This window comes from Gordionus sp. m RMFG-2023, chromosome 3, assembly GCF_954871325.1.
Source record: "Gordionus sp. m RMFG-2023 chromosome 3, tfGorSpeb1-WG-v2, whole genome shotgun sequence".
NCBI classification, from domain to species: domain Eukaryota; kingdom Metazoa; phylum Nematomorpha; class Gordioida; order Chordodea; family Parachordodidae; genus Gordionus; species Gordionus sp. m RMFG-2023.
In genome coordinates, this window is record NC_088777.1 from 13024259 (window position 1) to 13046208 (window position 21950).

The 21950-nt window shown below is 25.9% G+C and overlaps 1 protein-coding gene across 1 annotated transcript in view; it reads left to right on the plus strand.

Annotated features, from left to right (window-relative positions):
* Positions 1 to 21950, plus strand: part of LOC135926741 (putative uncharacterized protein DDB_G0282133) — a 68118-nt gene that overhangs the window by 37020 nt on the left and 9148 nt on the right. The window contains exons 9-18 of the mRNA XM_065462671.1: positions 327 to 533; positions 3564 to 4348; positions 6221 to 6362; positions 7785 to 8036; positions 8191 to 8279; positions 9649 to 9808; positions 10522 to 10687; positions 20181 to 20384; positions 20874 to 21069; positions 21178 to 21847. Coding sequence (XP_065318743.1) covers positions 327 to 533; positions 3564 to 4348; positions 6221 to 6362; positions 7785 to 8036; positions 8191 to 8279; positions 9649 to 9808; positions 10522 to 10687; positions 20181 to 20384; positions 20874 to 21069; positions 21178 to 21847 — 2871 coding nt within the window. The remainder of the gene's footprint in view (positions 1 to 326; positions 534 to 3563; positions 4349 to 6220; positions 6363 to 7784; positions 8037 to 8190; positions 8280 to 9648; positions 9809 to 10521; positions 10688 to 20180; positions 20385 to 20873; positions 21070 to 21177; positions 21848 to 21950) is intronic.

Below are 21950 nucleotides of genomic sequence, written 5' to 3' on the forward strand. Positions count from 1 at the left end.
ACACTTTTAGTTTATAATTCGCGAAAACTAATATTCCGAATTTTTGCTTTAAGTTCTTCCGCCAGCTTTGTTTTTCATAATTTTTTTATGGCTAATAAACAATTGATTTACCTTATAAGAAGTTTTAAGCACAAATTGATACAGTATGTTTTTTCGAAAAAATTAGATTTAATAAGCAAAAAATTATGTATATTCATTCTGATAGTTGAAGGATATTCCAAAAATTCCCTCATGTGAAATGGCGTTTATATTATTACAAGGGAATCATTGAATAAATGAAATATTTATGCAATATATTATTGTCTCTTAAAAAAAATTAAATATAGCTCCAAAAGCCATTTCAGACTCTAAGGATAGTAATTTGGCCCATGATAATTTGAGCTTCACTTTACCCCGCGGTCATAAAAACAAAATACCTCAAGGGACAGAAGATCACTTGCCAAATAAACACAAAAAAAATGACGATCTTGAAATTAAGGATAAAGATTATTATAATACCAATAAAACTATAGCAGAGGATACATCGGATAAAGGTTAATAAAATTCATTTAATTGACTTGTGAATTTATATAGTATAATATTATGATTTTTTTTGTCACTAAAAAGACAAAACTTAAATTATTTTTAGGTTATTAATTTAATAAATTTATATTTTTTAAAAATATAAAATATATTTAGTGTTGAATGAGTTAGTATATATATATCATTTATATTGTTTATCATAAAATATTTATGGCCTTCTTTAAATAAAGCACTTATTCTTTGTTTTTAATTAATGGTAGATAGACCTGTGTGCTGGCTGGTCTAACATTCATAAAAACCCGCCTTTATTTTTAATTATTAATTTAATATTTTGTTTAAATTTAATGATAAAATTAAAAGCTTTTATTGTGAACATTTTTATTGGTGATTTCAATGATGACATAATCAACAGTACTCAAATAAAAACATCGCAACGAGATAGCATAGTCTGGGACTACTGAAAATGATTGCTATGTTTTAAAAAGAATTGACATATTATCCTAAATCTTTAAACTATGAATGAGAAGCTATAAATCTTTCGGCCAAAATTTAGGAATTTTTTCATCACAACCTTATTTTTCAGGAATAAAATAGAATCCCAATTAAATTTTTTAATAATAACTTGAACTCGGAGATTATTCCACATAAAGAAATTATCTATGCTATAAAAAATTTTTAAAACCTCTGGGCATTATAAGACTATCGATTTCATTCAAACGTTATATAAAAATGAGTCGACTGAAAATATTATAAATAAAACATTTTAAACTTATTAAATTCAATTAATAACTAGAAATTAAAAGCCAACAGTATAAATTATCTAACACAGTTAGCAAGTAAGCATTACACAAATTTTGTATCACTCCGAATAACTCGGAACAAAAAATCCTATATTCTTATATAGAAAAAAAACGTCATTCGCATGATATGTATTTTTGAATTGAAAGAAGATCGAATTTCCACATCCTCCCACGCTAGCCAAAGACTTTTTACATGCTTTATCAAGTAGCCCGCGTTGTGAAATAGTTTTCTATAGAAGTTAGCTTAACCTAAAATTAATGGAACATAATTATTCTCCAAAAATTTGAAATAAATTATTTATTATACTATAAAATTATAATTAAATTTTCATTTCATGATAAAATAATATATAACAGTTCGAGTACCTGATTTTACTGCACGCCTATTTCTTTTTCTTTTTAAAAATAAAGTTTTAATTTCTTCCCCTTACTCAAAAATTCTTTACCAAGAGAATAGATAGTGAAAAATAATTTAGCTCAATAATAGTCATCTCGTTCGAAATATTTATGATGTCTTTGTCGATAGTCTTAGTATCATTTTTTTTTCTCATTATAAAATGATAATTTAATACATGAAATTAACGTTATGCATTTATAAATAGATTGTATAATTATGATAAAGTCAATGAAAGGGGATATGAAGGGCTTGTAAATCAGATAATATAAAGGGAGTATAATTTACATAATCATGACCTTTAATGGCTATATTATCTATATTTGCTTATTTTTATATTACTTCCAAAAGTAACGGTATACAGGTCATTCATATTGAATTATTATAATGACGATGGCAATAATCGAGTTACCTTTGTACGCATTATTATTAAACTCGTTATTTTTACTTTAAAGGTATTTTCCATGTGTTGCAATATGGCTATTATATTATATTTTTTTTAAAAAATAAGGTATTTATTGTTCAATTCATAAATCATATTTAAATTTAATTATTTTTAAAAACATTATCACGATAAGTTGCCTTTTCTTGTTTGTTTTACCAAATAATTATCTTAACTTTTATTGAATTTCTCTGGAATCTATCAAAAAAAATAATATTAACTTTTTTTTAGTTTTCGTAAACTTATAATTTCTCTTAAATTTTTTTTATAAGTGTATATTCTACAATTTAACGAGTAAAAAGTAGAAGAAAATTTACTATCATTAAATTTCTTTAAGATTTTATAATTAAAGAAAACCATATGGATGGGATATTAAATATTAATAATATTTTGACCCTTTTACATTAGTAAATTAAATATCTACTTTATATATACTCATTCTCAAAAATTAAAAACCATAAAGTCAATAAATTAATTATTTTTAACTTTAAAATTTATATAACATATTTAAAATTAATGGAATTGTATATACATATAAAGTATCTAAAATAATTGACTGTTTTTTTTTCATGTGCCGCATATTTTTTTTTTTTAAAAAAAGGGATAAAAAGGAACTTATAAATTACTGAATAACAATAAATCGATATAAATATTAATGAACCCTATTCGTGGCTAGAGGTGTTGTTCTCGCTATCTCGGCCAATACCTCTTCATTCTTTTTACTTATTTATTTTATTTATTTGTTCTTTATTTCATTCTTTTTTTTATATTCATTTGTTTTTTATTTCATTCTTTTTTATTTGTTTCTTTTCTTTTGAAAAAATCGAAATTGTACGTAACACTGTACTTGTGTGTGGTACGTAATGTTCATACCTTTATCAATAAATAAAAAAAATCATTGTCAATTCCTTTATAAATAACTATTTATAATCATTTGATTGCGATTATAAGCTTAAAAATATTAATATGATTTATTTAGTTATTTGATTTTTTAGGGAGTTTCTTTTTACAGTTATTTTTTTCTCTTTTATTCTTAACTTTTTATAGATTTATTATTTATTTAACGGTAAATGAATGGATATAAATTATTTAATTGTTTTTTTTTCTTTAATCCCAAATTTTCGAAATTTAGTATTCTCTTCTTTTAAAATTATCTTAATTAGAGAAAAAAGCCCACAAAAAAAATTAATAATTTGAAATTTAGTGAAGCACAAAAAATATAATAATTGAAATTTTTTTTTAGAGGCTAAAAAAAGGGGATAGGGATCTCTGGAGAAAAATAATTTTTTAAATATTGATTTTTTCGCCAGCCCTTAAATGATATAAAATATTTATTTGCATTATATCATTATAATCTAAAAAAATTTATAAGTAATATATATTTTTCCTTTCAATTTATTTTAAGATGTCAATGTTGTGGAAGTCGATATTCATGGTAATTACTTAAATAGTGTCAAACCATTAAAAAAAGTGAACCAATCTGGAAAAAATAAAAACCTATTGATTAAACCGAGCACTATACCCTATTCTTCAATTCCATCGCTAATTGCGCACTCTAATCCATTTAACAAAGTCCCATTTTCTCGAAGTTATTACCTTGAAACGGACAACAAACTCGATTTAAAACGTGATAATAACACTATAATAACTACTAATAATAATGATGATGCTACTCAATCTTGCACCAAGGCTAGCCTTATTCACAGCAGCGTATACCTATCGAAATCAACCAATAAACACAAGATCAAGGTAACGCGTAAATCTAGTATTAAGCGTTCATCTCACAAATCAAACATGAATACGGATTTGAATAAACATAAATCAGCTGAGAGTTCATCTGAAAAGTTATTTGTATCCAAGAAAACATCGATTACTAACAACATTAAGTGTATTGATAAAGTTACCTCAGAATCCTTAAACTCCAATCAAGGAAATAATAAAATAGAAAACTTTTCGAAATCCAATCCTTCGATTCCCAACTTACGCCAATATTCTCCTTCTCTTGGTTCGTATCATAAATCCAAAACGGTGAACAACTATGTTCATAATATTACAGATGAACGCAATAGATCCACCGGAGAATTGGCATTAAAGGAATCTTATACTAAAGTCGGGCTTAACGCTAAATGTGATAGTCTAAGCGGAATTCCCAAACCAACCGCTGCCATTAAAGGCACAGCAAGCAATACGGTCAGTAAATAATTATAAAAATATACATTATCGTTTGTTTTTTCTGATTAGTTAAAAAAAAGCTTGTTATTTCAGTTTTTTTAAAACAAATTAGTTTAGTGGGAAAATAAATAATCAAAATGCTACTATTAATATTTTTTAACCATTATCGACTAATTTATTTTAACCCAACTCAAAAGAATTATTTACATTTCAAAATTTAATAGTAATAAAAAAAAAATATCTTCCTTTTTTTAAAATAAATCATTTCGAGGATTTGCCGATCTTGGAAAAAAATATATAACTCAATTTATCGTAATGGCGTTTATAAATTTTTAGTCACATAGTATACCCTTTTCCAATACTAATTAGGTTTAGAATAGTGACTGTTGGCAAAAGGACACTACGTGTTTGCAACTGGGCACTGAGATAAAAGCTATAAATCGTTGGTGGTGTTAATAGCTTTATTTATGGAATAAAAATAATTAACATCTATAAGCGACCTTTATAATAATTTAATTAAAACTACATTTATTGTAAGCGTTAAAAGCTTAACACTCGCGGTAGTATTTCTAAATTAAATCCTGAACTGCAACCTTATCCGTCTGAATCGTTTGTCTGATTTCAGCCCACAAGACCGTCCGCTGATTGTTAAATATAGCTTGCTTAAATTCATTAAAATATGCAATATTTAAAAACAAGAGTAAGCTCGTTCTATATCCCTCCTTTCAAATATTTAGCTAAGCTACAGGTCCATTGCTTAAAAAAATATTTTTCGCCTGTCTGTCACCAATTGTTTAATTTTTTTATCTCGGTGGGTGGGTTATAAATCCGCCCATAACAGACCTTTAGTTAGTCTACATTATTTTTATTAAAAATATCAGCTTATTTCGTAAAAAAATTTTAATTAATTTGCCCCTTATTTTTTGATAAATAAATAAAACTCAAATTAAAATTTGCCTCATAAAGATAATTATCTCATATTAATAATTATTTTATTTAAAGTAATTAAATATATAACGTTTTTTTAATTATATTTTATTAAATTTTGTATTTATAATTCTTGGGTGATTGATTGATTATCAATTACCAGCTATGGATATGAATTTAATTAAATTTTCATTGAAGGGAAATAAATATGGAAAAAGATAAGGAAGAAGCTTCTAAATATTTTATCAATCGAAATTTTCTTTCATATTTTTTTTTCCAGTAAACAAACATATTAATTTAAATGAATATCGAAATTGGACGCACGTTTTTTAACGCAAATAAAATTAAAATATTTGCCTCATGCGATTTTTTGCATGAACAATAAATAAATTAAAGGCCCTTTTTATTTATTCTTCAAATTTATAATAATTTTTTTTCCCCTAAATATATATCATGGTATTTTTATTTTATTCAATGTAAATTATATATATAAATAAAGTTAATCAATATAATATAATATAATTTAAGAAATTGGGTTACTTAACTTATTAAATCATTATCATCTTCTAACGAGTTTTAGTTATCGAAAACTTAAACTTGGATTTTTAAAAAAATATGTTTTTTATTGTTATCATTAAATATGTAAATGTTTTTTCAAAAAATTATTTATACTCAACCCATCTTCATCTTATGTATAATGAAAGAAAAAATTCATCATTTACGCCGTCTATGAATTAAGTTTTGTGTTTTACAATTTGTAATATTATGTGATAATTATTATCTTAATATGTTTTAAACAATGTGTAATGTTTAAAAAAAAATTTAATTATATATATAAGAAGGAAGAGAAGATATAAAAAGTACATTCACATAAATCTTGTTCTGCATTATATTTTAATATTCGAGATGATATAATATAAAATTTACCCTCAAATCAACATCTATTTTTTTTTCAATTTTAAGAATCCCCCAACACCCAGTAATACTATTTTGAATGATGCCATAGCTATATATTCAAGAAACGTACCAAATTATTCATCCGCCGAAAAAGAAATCAATTTTAATAAATCTAAATCATCTGCCACGAAATCCGACATTTTACCAAGTTTACATTTAATTTATTATTTCTAAAAAAATTATTATATTTTATTTAAAAATAACTTAGCTAACTTAGTTGATAATTTTAACCTTTAAAAAAATCATATGTAAATGCCATAAGTGTTGCCTAATTGAACCCACCCCCCTCTCGGCAAAATAAACAATAATTAAAAATAATAACGCTCTCAAAATAATTTATAAGGGAAAAGTGACACAAACGCCCCTCTCCCCTTGCTGAGGGAAACTCCTATCCTGGGTAAATATCCCTGTGATAAATTTTATCATGGCTTTTGTTCTCATATATAAAATTTATCTTTTGTTTATAACGTAATATCTTTTTTTCCTCTTTTCTTTCTGTGAGAGATCTCTTATCTTAATTCGTAAATAATGATTGGGATATTTAGTTTGTCGTTGTTTTCAAACAGAAACTCTTATTATGAGAGCTCAAAATACGTAAACATTTTTTATATTTTGTTCTCATTCAATTCGAACATCGTAAGAAAAAAACTATATAAAAATGTTATTATATCCCTATTACCATTCTTCCAATAAATTCTCATTAAAATAAATATTTGTTAAAAAATATAATTTTTACACTAAACTTATAACATGAATATCTATAAAATTATTTAAAAATTTCTAAATAAATTTATTTTCTTTAAATAATTTTGATGATAAATGATATTGCATAAAATGAATCGAAATAATCATGAAAAAGTGCGTTTATTTTGAGTATTTTATAATATGTTTTTATGCAATACCAATGCTACATAAAATTATTTTAAATAACTTTATTTAGAGTTTTTTAAAATAATTTTATAGATATTCAACTGATTTTTATTGAATGAATTATAAGTTTAGTGTAAAAAATTATATTTCTTAATTACTCGTTTTAAAGCGAATTTGTTCGAAAGAATGGTAAAATAGGGTATTGTATTGGTATTTTTTAAAATTTTTTTCTATGATGTTCGAATTGAATGAAAAAAAATATATTAGTTAATTTAGTCCTCTAAATTTTTCACATTTTAGCATGAAATTGCATATTTTTATTTATTTCATAAAGCCGATCGATATATGCAATTTCTGATCAAAATCCCTAAGATAAAATTTCTAGTTACGGGCCTATTTTTTGGTATTGCTATAGGCCGATAATGTATTAGTATAGGTTTTGGTATCGATATCAAAAGTGGTGTCGGACATATTCTGTACAAAATTTATTTTGTTTAAGCTTTTTGTGATTCCCAGACTATATTTTTAATCAGATCGGCAGTTAATCAGAAAAAGTTAGTTATACTAAAAACACCCCTATCCTTCTTATCTTATAAACATTTTTTTTTAACTCATTTGAATTTAAATTTAAAGAAATAACAATTTTATTAGATTTTCAAATTAAATTTAACAATATATTTTAAAAAAAATTTTTTTATAGACAAATTAATAGCACCATCGACTTCGAATAGAAGTTCTAAATTAACTCATCAGAATCTTAAAAACCTAGAAAATCGATTAAACAAGGAAAAAACGCAAGAATTGTCACCGCACGTAGAACAAATGAACCTTATAGACGTTGACTCTCATTTGTACACTGTTCCTCGCAAGATTTCTCATCTCCATTCCAATAATTCATTTGCCAAATCTCATCACTTACCTTCCGTTGCCTTGGTGTCACCCATGACCAAAGGTACAATCTTAATAACCATTTCTGACATTTGTAAATATAAATACGGCAAAAATTATCTTAATTTGCTTTCGCTTAAATAATCAATTAAAATTGAATTAAATTTAAAAGTATTCGGCATTTAATTTTGTTTTGATAATTTTTATTTTATACACAGCAGAAAAATCGAATAAATCTGAAGTCAATGTAGGCATAAATAAACCATTATATTTTTTTGGGGAGGCATTCAAGCAATCCAATAATCCGGTAACTAATTTTTATAAAAGCAAAAACATATACATACCATCCCATAAAGCTATTGTATCATATGAGGGATATAAAATATTTTAGGAAAAGTAATATTGCAAAATTAAATCTAAAACTTTAAAAAAAAATTTGATTTAAAATTTCTAATTAACTATAAAAATTAGTAATTTTTACCGACGAAAAAATTATCCTTTGATTTTCGATTTGTCATTGATAAGGATTGTATTCTTCTCTATCCAATAAGTTGTTTTCAAAAAATTTGATTAAAATATTACAAAACCAAAAAGGATGTGTAAATAGATAAATTTAATTTTCGGTTCTCGAAAATTTTGCAAATTTGAGACAACATTTAAGTTCTGTACATGTTAAAGGTAAATAATTTTCTAATAAACAAATAATGAATTTTTTCAAAAAAGCAATATTTTATAAGTCGTTTGACAGATATGTAAGAAAAAGTAAATAAGCACAATAAATCATAGCCTTTAAATGTTTTTATAAGGATTTGTAATGAAAAATTTATCTACATACTAATTATGGTTTGATATAAGAGATCTGCAAAGCCCGGCCCATTAAGAATTTTTGCACAAGTTGCATGGCCCGCTAAAATTTTAAGAAAAGTCATGCCCGGTCGGTTAATTTTACGAAAAATCCACTCCGATTTGTTAAAAAAAATTTACGAATTTTCCGCCCATTAAATTTTTGATATCTAAGTCTCTTATATCTTTCTCTATGTCTATCTATTTTTTTCTACAACAACCGTTTCATACACTTGTTTTTGATATCTTTATTGTATTTTTTTAATTTAATGATATTTTAAATTGTAGAAATTTTTTGAGTATTTTAGTTAGATACCTAAAATAAAAAGAAATAGGCATACTGTAATTTATTATCAAATCGCATATCTTTTTTATTTACGAATTTCCCAGCCCGTTATAATCTAAAAAAACATGACGTGCTTAAAGGCGGGCCGGGTTTTGCAGAATTCTATTTGGTATTAATTAGTAACTATTTAATCCGAGCCTATAAATAATCTGATCATTTGCTTGATATGTATGCAGTTCCAAAACAAGGTGTCAAAAACTGAACCTTTATAGTTATCGGTTCGGTACTCTGGTTAAAAATCATTACTGATAAGCTTGCAACCCAATATAGTTTTTCCCAGTTACGTAATGTCCTTTTCAGAGATTTCCTTTTTTGAAAAACATAATGTCCCTTTTTAAGGTCTTAAAAAACTCACTATGTCTCTGAAAGGCTATATGAGATAGTTAACACGCAACTAGAAAACTAACAGAACTAAAAATATAATTTTATACCTGTATTCTTATAAATTGAATTAAAGAAATTAATAAAATGGGAAATGTAACATTAGATTTATGACGCACAGCAACTATCACATCCCCTTACAAAAGATATGGGCAATGAAATAATGGGAACTACTAAATTTACGAGAGGTTTATCTCAAAGCCCAAAATATCCTAATCATTATAAAACTACTGGGAATGGTCTTAAAGGTCATTGTCTTCAAAATGGTAATAGATATCATTTTATTTAAAAAAAATTTCTTTTGAGTTTTAAAACTTAGTATATCACATATAGAGTGTAATAAAGAGTATATATAAAGAGTATATATAAAGCTTTAAAAGATCCGTCTAAGTTGGTTCTGATCAAACTTGTATCGGTCGACGAGTTTGACAATGATTTACAATTATTTATTTGGGCCGGACTTTAAAGGTTCTATGTCTGACAGAACTCGGATCTCATCAAAAAAAATTTTTTTATTATTTTGTTTTATTAATATTTCTTTTTCGACTAAATTAGCTACGAATTTCGTATTAATGTTATTAGGTGCAAGTGTTTAAGTTGCGTGACTAAAATTCGTAACTAATTTTCGCTAACTTAATTTTGTAATCATATGTTATTCGTATAATATATTAAATGAACACATACGAGTTATGTGAATTTCATTTTAAAATGCTTGGATATATGAATAAATTAGTTCATTGAATTCGTAGCTAATTTAGTCACTAGGGCGAGGTATTAGAGAAAGAAAAAAAAATTAACTACTTTCCGCTTAACATCGGGTCCGATTGATTCAGATAGAAAATTTAAAAACTTTTCTAGATCAGGGTTGAATTTCAAAATATAAATCATAGGCTCTTAGTATTCTCATTTTGTTTTAATAAAATATAAGAAAATTTTATTTTTTATTATGATTACAACAACTATGTTTTTAATTTTTAAGGTTATCTGTCTGATGGAGAAGCCCTTAAAATGAGTAAAAAGCATCGTAAAATGATTACATTGATGCAATTACAAAATTGTGAGAATATTCTCTGTGCTGAAAATGACTCGAACAATGTTTCTCACGAACATAGATCGGAGGGTTTGAATCAAATCAACTATAACAGGTTTCTTAAAAATATTTTTTTTATATCTAAAAAGAAAATATGATAAGTTAAAAAATTTTTAAAAGCTTACAAGATTTATTTTTAAATTTTTACATTAACTTAAATTTAGACTTAGGTATATATAGTTTAATTTACTTTTATTATCATTAAATATTTTTAGAAGTCTGAAAAAATGCAGATAAGAATATTTAAAAATTTAATTAAAAAGAATTTTTCAATAAATGAGAATACAAAATTAAATGTTTAAATTCGTATAATAAAAAATATTATGGTTTGTTGTTTAATCTAATTTAAAGTTTCGATTATTTTTTATTTTATTCATTATATTGTTTACCTGAGAATATGTATATAAAAAATTTTAAGAATTATGGGACTATAGAAGGTGAAAAAATGAAATAAATATAGGTTGTATTGTTCCTTGCATTCTATAATTGGAACACTCGATTTGCACATTTAGATTAGGCGTAACCTGATATAAACCTTTTTCATTCAAGCCATTTAATAATCAATATAAGTCTTGGGTAGGAACAGGACCTGAATCAGTCCACTAGGCGATTGTATACTAAGATTATTATTATTCCAAAAGATGTCTATATAAAACTCAAAAAACCAGAGTTGTTAAACGTTACTTTTAAAAATAGCGCGCTACCGCTATCGCTATTTGTCAAAAAAAGTAGCTCGCTATTAGTTTCTATTTTTTAAAAGTAGCTTTAGCTACTTTTTAAGCTACTTTTTATAAAAAAAATTTACAAATTTTTTAATTGTCTATAATGTTATTGTATAGTAAATATATAAAAATCAACATTTATAAATATTAAAATATAGTTAGTTTTGATTATAAAAAAATTTATGTAATAAAAATAAATATTTATGGTAATTTGTTGCATTTTAATAATAAAATCATTACAATATTATCATCCCCAAATCTAGAGCGACTATCAAAAAGTATAAGTTTTGCCTTATTAAATAATCTCTCCACTAGCACTTGAGGGTAAGGGCGTATTTAATCTTATATACATATTTTTAATATAAGATAAATAATTTTATTTGCAAGTACATATATGTCTGGCATCCTATTATCATTTTGAAGGCTAATGCCACAGATCTTCTTTTTAAAGTTCTAGGGTCTAGTCAATGGCCTGTGATTCCCAAATAAGCTTAAAAATATTTAATCAGATCAATTTATAAATATAAATAAGTTTTTACCTTCTGTTATGTGTTCAACTATTTCTATCTCTGATAACTCTACTATTAGAGCATCTTTCATCATAAGGTTATCTGCTATTTTATTCATTAGTGTCTGGCGGCATAAAATTGTTGTACCAGGAGATAGAGTTTTAATTATCAACTAAGGACATTGGCTGAACTGTATAAATGATAAAATCAACAATAACTTTATCAGCCAATTTCTGAGAAATATTTTCATTTGCATTATTAATTAATTTGGTTTGAATTGAATTAGTCTTTTTGGATGTATAGTCACCTATACCAAAATTATTTAGATGTCTCTCGATTTCCTTAAAACTCATGAACAGTCTTATAAAATAAATATTATTAGAATGTAAAAATGACAATTTACCTTTAGCAGGCGCGTAACCAATGGGAGGGAGGGGGGAAGGGGGAAATCCCCCCCCCCATCGCAAATTTGACTGTTTTTATATATATCTTTTTAAGCTAATAAAAATTTTACCCCACCCCTCCTCACCCCCCCCCTCCCCCAATCAAAATTTTACAAATATTTGAATATCAATTTTACAACATATTATTCAAAAATATTAATAAAATGGAAAAATATTTAGTCAAAGAGATTGAAATCAAACGATAATTTATTTTATTATTATATATATTTATTTTATTAAATTCAAAATTATTAGTGAGTTAGAATTAATAAGTATTTTTAATAATATTTTAAATATTAATAAATATCTATAATTTTTTAAATATTTTTCATTTTTATTTCCATTTTGTAGAACAGAAGAAATAGAAATACAAAAGTTAAATAAGGCTGAGCTTGAAAAAAAGTAATGTGTCGTCAGAAGCGATATCATTATTGAATTCAATTGATCAATCAGAGTTTATCATTGCTGCAAGTTGCATCAATAAATTATTTTTAGCTCACTACTTTGTAGAAATTTACAAAAACCAAATTTAGATTTCAGGTTATTGATTTGGCGGAAAATATATATGAACAGGTAGATACAATAAGAATGAATGTAGATAAATATTTTCATAAATTATCTAGAAGTTGAATCGAAGGCTAAATTTTATGATATAACACTAATTAAACCTCGTCTAGCACCTAGGCCATTATTGAAATGTAAAATAAATATTGGCTCAACTGAAGAATATTATAAAATATCCATTTTCATTCCATTCTTAGATACTTTTATATCGTAAATAAAAGTACAGTTTTTAGATAAAAAACAAGTCTTTAGCAATCTTCAAGTTTTATTATCTAAAGATCCTTCTTCGTTTTCTAATGCCACTATTGTTAAAATTAAATACTTAGCAAAATTTTATTCCTATGAGATTGATACTGAAATAAATTTAATAAGTGAATTCGAATTGTGGTATAAATATCTACTACGTTTAGCTATTTTACCTGAGCATGCTATTCATGCGCTCAATTGGTGTAAAGAAACTTTGGCTCAATTTCCTAATATTTTGAAGTTGTTTTATAGTCTTGCATGCCTATTACAATACGAATGAAAGCACTTTTTCCAACTTGAGAAGGTTGAAAACATATTTACGAAGTTCTGAATCTCGACTAAATGGGTTAGCTTTGTTAAATATCCACAGAGATTTGGTTCTAACGACAAACGAAATTCTTGATGAATTGGCAACATTCCCACGAAAATTAAAAATCACATTATAATTATAGAAAATATTTTGTATAATATTGTATTTGATAAGAAGTTAAAAAAAACTTGTTAATTTAATTATTTTCTAGTCAATATTTTATACATTCTACTATTAGTATTTTAAATAAAAAAATTATATTCTACTTATATTGTATGAGAATCTAAGCTGAGGCTAGTTTTTAAAGCAAATTTTATAAAAAAAAATGACATTACACTTTATTTCAACTTTACATTTAAAAAAACTTTAATAAATATAATATAACTAACTTGAAATAATAAAAAATAGGCTTGTAATATCCATAAGCAAGAATTAGTAAATAATAGTTAAAAATAGAAATATGATTATTATTAAATTGTGAATAATTTAATAGAATAGCTAAAACATAAGACCCGGACGAAGGCCGGGGGAAAGCTGGCCGAAGGCCAGGCTAAAGGGGTTTGGAGGCGAAGCCCTCAAAAATCCCTCCCCACCCCCCCCCCCCCCCATAAGAAAATCCTGGATATGCCACGGACCTTTAGGTGTTTCTTGAGGTTATAGCTACTGGATTGATTTGAGGAAATATTTTTTTTACATTTAAACAAATAAATTTGAAACCAGTTTTGGTTATATATTTATTTAAAAAAAATTTCAAATCTAGGGAATGGGAAATTTGTATTATAGCTATTAAGAACATTTTCTTCCCTGGTATCTTCCATTTCATTAATATCATTGTCTGAATCACTTTCAACTATTTGGATATCCATAGGCGATGATATTTTAAATTATTAACACGTGATTTAGGTATATAATACAAATGAAAATATAAATTACAAATTGAAATTATATTTTAATTTCAAAATTAAATAATAAATCTTAAAAACTATAATTAATTAAAATATTATATTTTAATTTTCATGTTTACACTTACCTTCATTATATTTTTTAAAAGTAGCGAAGTTGCGGCTACTTAGATACTTTCAAAAAAAGTAGCGCGCTAAAAACTTACATAATTACAAAAAAAGTAGCCGCTTTAGCTATAGCTACCAAAAAAATTAGCGCACTACTTTAACTCCAAAAAACTAATAATATTAGTTATATTAATTGAATATAATTCAGGAATATTCCGCATATTATAATATCATTAGAGTAAATTTAAATAAATAAACATAGACACTGATTTTTTTATTCCATTGTATAAAGCCAAATAAAAATTTACTAAGCCCAATTTTATTGAAAATATATTATATAGAATTATATATTTTTCGATTCATATAAATATTACATTGTATATATTTCTTAGTGCAATTATTTCTTCATTTAAATTGTATATTTAAATTCCTTTGATTAAAATGGTAAGAAAAGAAAATTCAAATAAGAATATTTTTAAAAAAGGTTGACAACGGTGTACGCCGTTTTAGTCAAAGTATTCATAGAAGGGTAAATAATTTTCGTATATGAATTTATGAAATACCTCAAGTCTCCTAACCTATAATAACAAATTATACCTCAAATTCCATTTTAAGGGAAGGGAATTTTTGTCTCAAACTGAAAATCATTTAACATGATCCCTTTTTTATAATCTAAAATATAATGAATAATAAGACCGGAGCTAAACAGAATAAATACAAGGCACGCTAGAAAATTTTACTTTATTTGAAGAAAAATAAATCAAAGTTTAGAGAGTGAAATTAAATTTCACATTATAGACAATTTTGACATAAATCTATGACAAAAATATTATATCTCTATATTCAAACTTGGTCTACTTTATGCTGTGTTCAAAATTCTTGTAATGATAAAAATTAAAAGTGAGAATTTTATTTCCTATCTTTTAACATCCCCGCCCCCTTGTCTATCCACTGAATGAAATGATGAACTCTCTTTCATTATATACAACATATATTTTATCATGATATAATTTTAATATTAGTTATATTAACTTATATAATAAGTGACATTAAGGGCACGTTGGGGCATTATTTGTGTCTATCTTATATATTTTTTGCAATTTTCTGTTCACACTCAACATTGCGATAATATATTAGGAAAAAGAACCATATATTTTGTAGATGCTGCTTATTAAGCTTTATACACGAAACATTAAAATAATTTATTATTAATAAATTTTCATTTATACTTGTTATGAAATAATTAATTTTTGAATCATTATTTTTTTAATATTTTAATTCGGCCAGGACTCTATTTTAACGTACCCTGGCCTGTTCTCATGCTGATTGCCTTATTTTTTTAGCGTACAAAAATTAACAAATTAAAAAATATCAAATATCGAAAAGAAAGATATTATATACATTAGGTAGAAGAGTTAAGAGACTACCGTTTGAGATTTGTATCGATCATTAGTCAATGCTTATATATTTTAGACATTTTTACAAAATCTGTTTTTTGGTCTTCCCCCACCAAGATATCCTACTCATAGAAATTCTATTATTTTAATTTGATGATAGTGTTAAATCTTAAGATTCATAAAATAGTATTTTCATTAATACTTATTTTATAAAGATATCCAATTGAATGATATCCTTTTTGTTTTAGCAATAAATCTATCAATTTTAAAAATAATTTAATAAATCTTTTTAGATTACGAGTGGGATAAATTATCAATGTGTTATTTCATTAAATTCTATCACCAGTGGTTAAGTTATGCAATTCGAACTTCTCAACATGTAAAAATTCATTTTCTATTAAACTTAACATCAACATTTAAAATTAATTTGTGTCAAATGTTGCATTAGCAATCGATTGGCTGCAACTTGTTTTTTCTCATTTAAACTGCAAAGTACATCCTGCAGATTTATCGGTGAAGTAATTGTAAACAGTTATCCATTTGTGAGCCAGGTGAAATAAACTAACCTCTGAGGATATTTTCGAAGAAGTGTTTACGTGCCAGACGGGCAGTCTTATTCGCATTTAAGTTCTAGGCTTGTTTCTTTTTTAAACACTTAAGCTACAGCTCTTTGGATAACCATAAGTACTGAAGTTTACGAAATAACTTGACGAATTGTTCTATTGGTGTCAGGTGGGACTTCTTGGCTCAATACAAGTGTTTCAATAGAATTAAAATTTTCCATAGTACGAGCTATGCGTGGTCACCACCATCTTATTTTGTGTTGATCCGGAAGCATCCAATTTAGCAATCAATTGATTAAAGGCTGTGATAGACAATTCTGTTAGGAAATTCCTTTAAAAATCTTTTGGCTCCGTAATATTTTTCTTGTTTTAAAGTTTTAATCAAACTCAAGTCATCTTTAATGAAAACCATTTTTTGTTATCGTTATAAAAAATAAATTTTTAAGTGAAAAGTTCTAATTTTGTTTGTCCAACTTTGAATGGGTAAAACTTTTACTCTGTTGGTAGAATTTGAAGATGTAGATTACATTGATAATTTATCCTTCTCTCAATATATAAAATTTTATTGCATTAATTTGGAATTGACAGATTAACTGCAACGGGTATCGGTTCAATTAGAATACAGTATATTTGTTTAAATTAAATTCAAAATCCATCTTAAAAGAATGAATGAGCAGAACCCTTTTCAAGGTGATGCTTAAACATTGTTATTTAATAACAACATTCTATTGCATGTCATTACTATAGTAGCTAGCCTAGCACAACCTATTTAGACTATTTGAATAATTTCCACTTTTTCTTTACTTCATGTGACTAAATAATTAAACCCTATCTATATTTTAGATATATTTTTATTAAAACAATAAATAATAAATAAGGAATATATAAATATTTTCAAATTTCTTGTTTAAAAAGTAATATAGACGATGATAAAAAAACTTTTTACCATATAATTTTTTTAATAGTTGACGCTAGAAAATAATTTGGTTACTTGTCGGCGTAAAAAGACTCCTTGAAAAAAAATAAGGTGAAGCATCATAATATTGTTTTTAATAAGGTTCTTCTAACCCAAAGTAAAACATGCAGAAACATTATATTAAGTAAAATAATATGGGGAAAAAAAATTGTATAAATAGCAAAAAAATTAATATCATTTATTTTTTCTTACATAATTCGTCACCTATTATAAAGTGTAATAAAATTGTAGAATAAATCTTCATTAAAATTTTCAGTTTAAATATTAATCGATTCGATATTATTAAATTTAATGTTTTCAAGAAAAAAAATCCAAAAATTGTTGTGGATTGAGAAGATGCTTTATGAATACAATTCTACTCAAATGTGATATTACATAAGATATTTCAATCTCTAATTGTTGTATCATTTTTGGTGAAGGTTAACCAGAACTTCAAAAAAGGTGGTTGGCAGCTATCGATCGAGTTTAGAAATCATATGGAATTATAGTTATTTTATCTGTCAATCCGCCCAGACCAGAAAGATACATAACTAGATTCAATTTCGTTTATAAATTCGATTTAAATGCAGCTAATCATTTTTTAAAAAAATTTACATATGAAGCGGTGTAAACCGGTCCGGTTGACCTTCATTAAATATTTTTATTGTACAAGTTTTTATAAAAATAAATAAAATAAAAATCAAATTGGAATCAATATTAAGAGTTTTTCCTCACTTAAATCTATCTATTAAGGGCCATGCGCGTTTCAAGAATCAGGCCTGGCCAAAATTTTTCTTCTTGAACTAGGTTGAGCAAGATTCAGCGGAGTTTGGTCAAAGATTTAAATTATTTTGTTTTTCGAATGCTTAGATAAATCCTTTTTTTGTTTAGTTTTGTTGGGTTAAACTCGGATCTTAATTTAAGTCGGGTGGTATAGAATTTATTTATAAAAAATTAGCTTGGATCAGATTCAGGCCTTCGTATCTAAAGTCTGGTCAGATTTGGGGTCAAAAAAAGAGGATTGGGTTGGTCCTGGGAAAATTTATCTTCCACAAAGCAGGGTTCTATTATCTTACAAAATAATTTTGGTTTGTAAAAAATAAAACTTATCTTGCTCTATAAGATAAATATTATAATACATGATATAAAAATATTTTAATTTTACGATAGTTATATAACCTTCATTGTTAATTTATTATTCATGATGATATGAATGCTTAAAGATGAATTTAATTTTAAACTCATAAATATGATACAGAGTTATATATTTAAAATAAAATGATAATTTACGTGTAATTTTATTCATTTTAAAAGTATTAAAAAATAATAATTTGTTATTTATTATTAATTATTAAACGATGTGGTAAAAATGTAGAAAATTTAAAATCTATATAATATTATATTTAATCAATTATCAACATAAAAAGATTTAAATCTTTCCTATAATTAACGATTTCTTTAATTGAAATTGCTAACGGATATGACTAACGACAATGCTTTACAAACTTTAAATTTTATGTCACTATTTTGTATAAGAAGTCTGGAATTTTTGTGGGAATTATTTATAGGCTTTTGGAAAGCGTATTCCTTATTGACCTATAACGACTTTATTTGGTTTTTCCAATACATTTTCACGGTATCTAGCGGAGATTCAAATTTGACTGAAAAATCCTCTTCTAATCAACCCTTTGATGAAACTAAAAGGGAATTGATTACGTCAACAGAAAATAATTATCGCGAAAAAGTTATTGAAGGTATTTGTAAAAATGATCAACCGATTGAAAATGAAAAAGTATTTAATATTAAGTCTTCGATGACGTCATTGCATATACAATCTATAACTGTTTGCGAAGATGTTAATCATATAAACCCACTTTCAAACATTCTGAAAGCGATTCATAGAAAATGTTCTAAAATAGAGGTAAAGTTGATAAGGTAATTTAAAACTAATACTAAATATATATTCTAAAAAAATATACTTAATCGTACCAATCAAAGTATTCATCATTAAATCAAATTTAACACGGTTCAATTGGGTTAAATATTTGATATATTTTATGTTACCCACTTTAAATATATCAATGTGAAATAAAGTAGTTTAGAATGTTGGATGGACTTTTTTCCTTAAATTTTATTAGAAGGCTTTAGGCCCATTTATTTAGGTCGTTTTTTTTGAAATAACACATTTTATCCATCATTTTTTGGAAGGGGAGGGGCAATATTTAGGGGGTAATTTTTATTGACCCAATAAAGTGATATTTACGGACATCTTTAAATTTACAAAAGGGGAGGAGCGTTAACCTTTTTTACTCCTCTTAGCTGCAACTATGCACTTGAACCTGAATAAGTTTAGATTTACCTATCGGTTGCCTTTTTAAGGTAATTTTCCCCTATCCTATATTTATTAAAATCATCAAATTTTTCTTAAAATAAATTTCACCTTTTATATTGTAAATATATTTAATATTTTTATGCAAATATATTTTTTTTCTCTTAAATATATATTGATCATTATTTAATAGAGAAAATGTGAATTTTGATGGTGGAAGATTTTATACCCACAAATTTGAATGTTAAATTTTTTGTAAAAAAAAATAATTATGTAATAGAAAAAAAACGATTTCCCTTTCTCATGCAAACCTTTATATAATATATTTTTTAACTTTGATTCTTCGTTCTGATTCTAACCTTACTAAGAAAGTTTAACAAAAATTTATTATACAATAAAGGTAAAATAAATTTCATTAAAATTTGTAACTCAAAACACAGCATCCAATGCCTATAACTTAATTTTATATTAATCATTGCATTTGATTGATATCTTTTTAGGGTAGAGGATATTAATCCATATTATGCAAACACTAATAACTTGTTAACAAAAGATCCATATTATGCAAACACTAATAACTTGATTACTAAAGACGGTTTTCACCGCAATGATTCGAACAAAACTTTACATCTCAATGATCACGCTATTACTGCCGATATGAATAATGGAAATGGAAAAAAGGCCTACAAAATGGAGCCTAATAGGTAATTAAATTAAAAATATAATTAAAAATTGACAGGATCGTATTAGTATGAGTATTAAAAACTTTTTTCTTTTAAAAGGGTCAGAATATTTTTTGTATGTAATATTGTAAAATAATGTTTCCTCTTTCGCGTTTTGATATCGGGTTTACATAAATCATAATTCGCCATGTTTCTCTGTTTAAACTTTTTATATATTTGGTCCCTTGACGGAAGTATTGTTAATTAGCTGTGTAGAGCCAAACGATCCTACACATTTGGAGGAGCTAGTTATAAAAATCAAGCCCAACTTTACTCGAATAATGAATATTATTATTTTAGTATAGTCGAGGTGATTAAATCCTATAAATGGGCACAGCCGTTTGAATCGATCTGATTAATTTATAACATCACTTGGCGGTATATATCAATAAAATAATGGATTCCTTCATTTAAATAATAAATCTAAAATGACAAATGTAAATATATTTTAAAATGACATATAAAATTTAGTTACGTTTCTCATATGAATGGAACGTCAATAAATGATATATACCAAAATTCCCAAGCCATAATGAACCGAGAGAAAAGTATGGATCTTAAAAGTGAACAAAATGCGTCCAAATTAACTAACGCTGTTAATCCATTTAATAATAAACTGGCGGAAAACCCATATAAACAATCGAATTCAAATACATATGAGGGAAAGGTTTAAAGTTAATACTTCTTTTTTTAAAATTATATATCAATTTATTAGGAATAGGTTTAAAATTGAAATGATAATCCTCATATTTTACAAAAAATATATTTACTTAAGGCTCCCATCTTACCACTTCGACAAAATCTTATTTCCGATTTTTCAAATAGTGGATTCGATTCAAAATACTTTTATGGTGCCACAAAATCTGGGCATACTCCATCCGTCATTTCATTTAAGTCGACACCGCCGAACTATCTCAAACACTCAAAATCGCGCTTCAAAGTTCATGATTTTCAACTTACTACCGGTTTACCTTTTATTAAAAATAACAATGACAATGTCACTGAAGGAGAAAGGGAACAAGATGAGCTATTATTGAACCTAAACATGGGACTAAATATGCCTGGAACTCCTAAATCCTCGTTGGGTCGCCATCAAAACCAGTCAAATCCAAATGATTATGTGCATACTACCGACTTAAACGATGATGAGTCAATAATGCAAGCTCTAACACGTCAGTTGGATCTCTTAGATCGCGAATTAGGCCCTGGTTCTAAAGGAAATTTATCTGCCAATCAATCTACTGGTAATTATCACACGTTAAGTACTTGGCATGACCCTGGACTTTCTCGTGGTTCTCATTTGAGGAGACAGAACACTCAACACAGAGCAAATAGCTTGTTCGATTACAAACTTTCCCGGACAGATTCACGATTTCTTCAACAACAATATCTCCATTCACCTAATCTATATTACAACCATCGCACAACCCCCCTTAAAATTACACGTAAATTCATAATATTCGATTGATTAAAACATATATAAACCTGATGTTTTAGTGATTTTTGTTTATCCCCATTTATTTATATATACATACCTATTCACGAAAC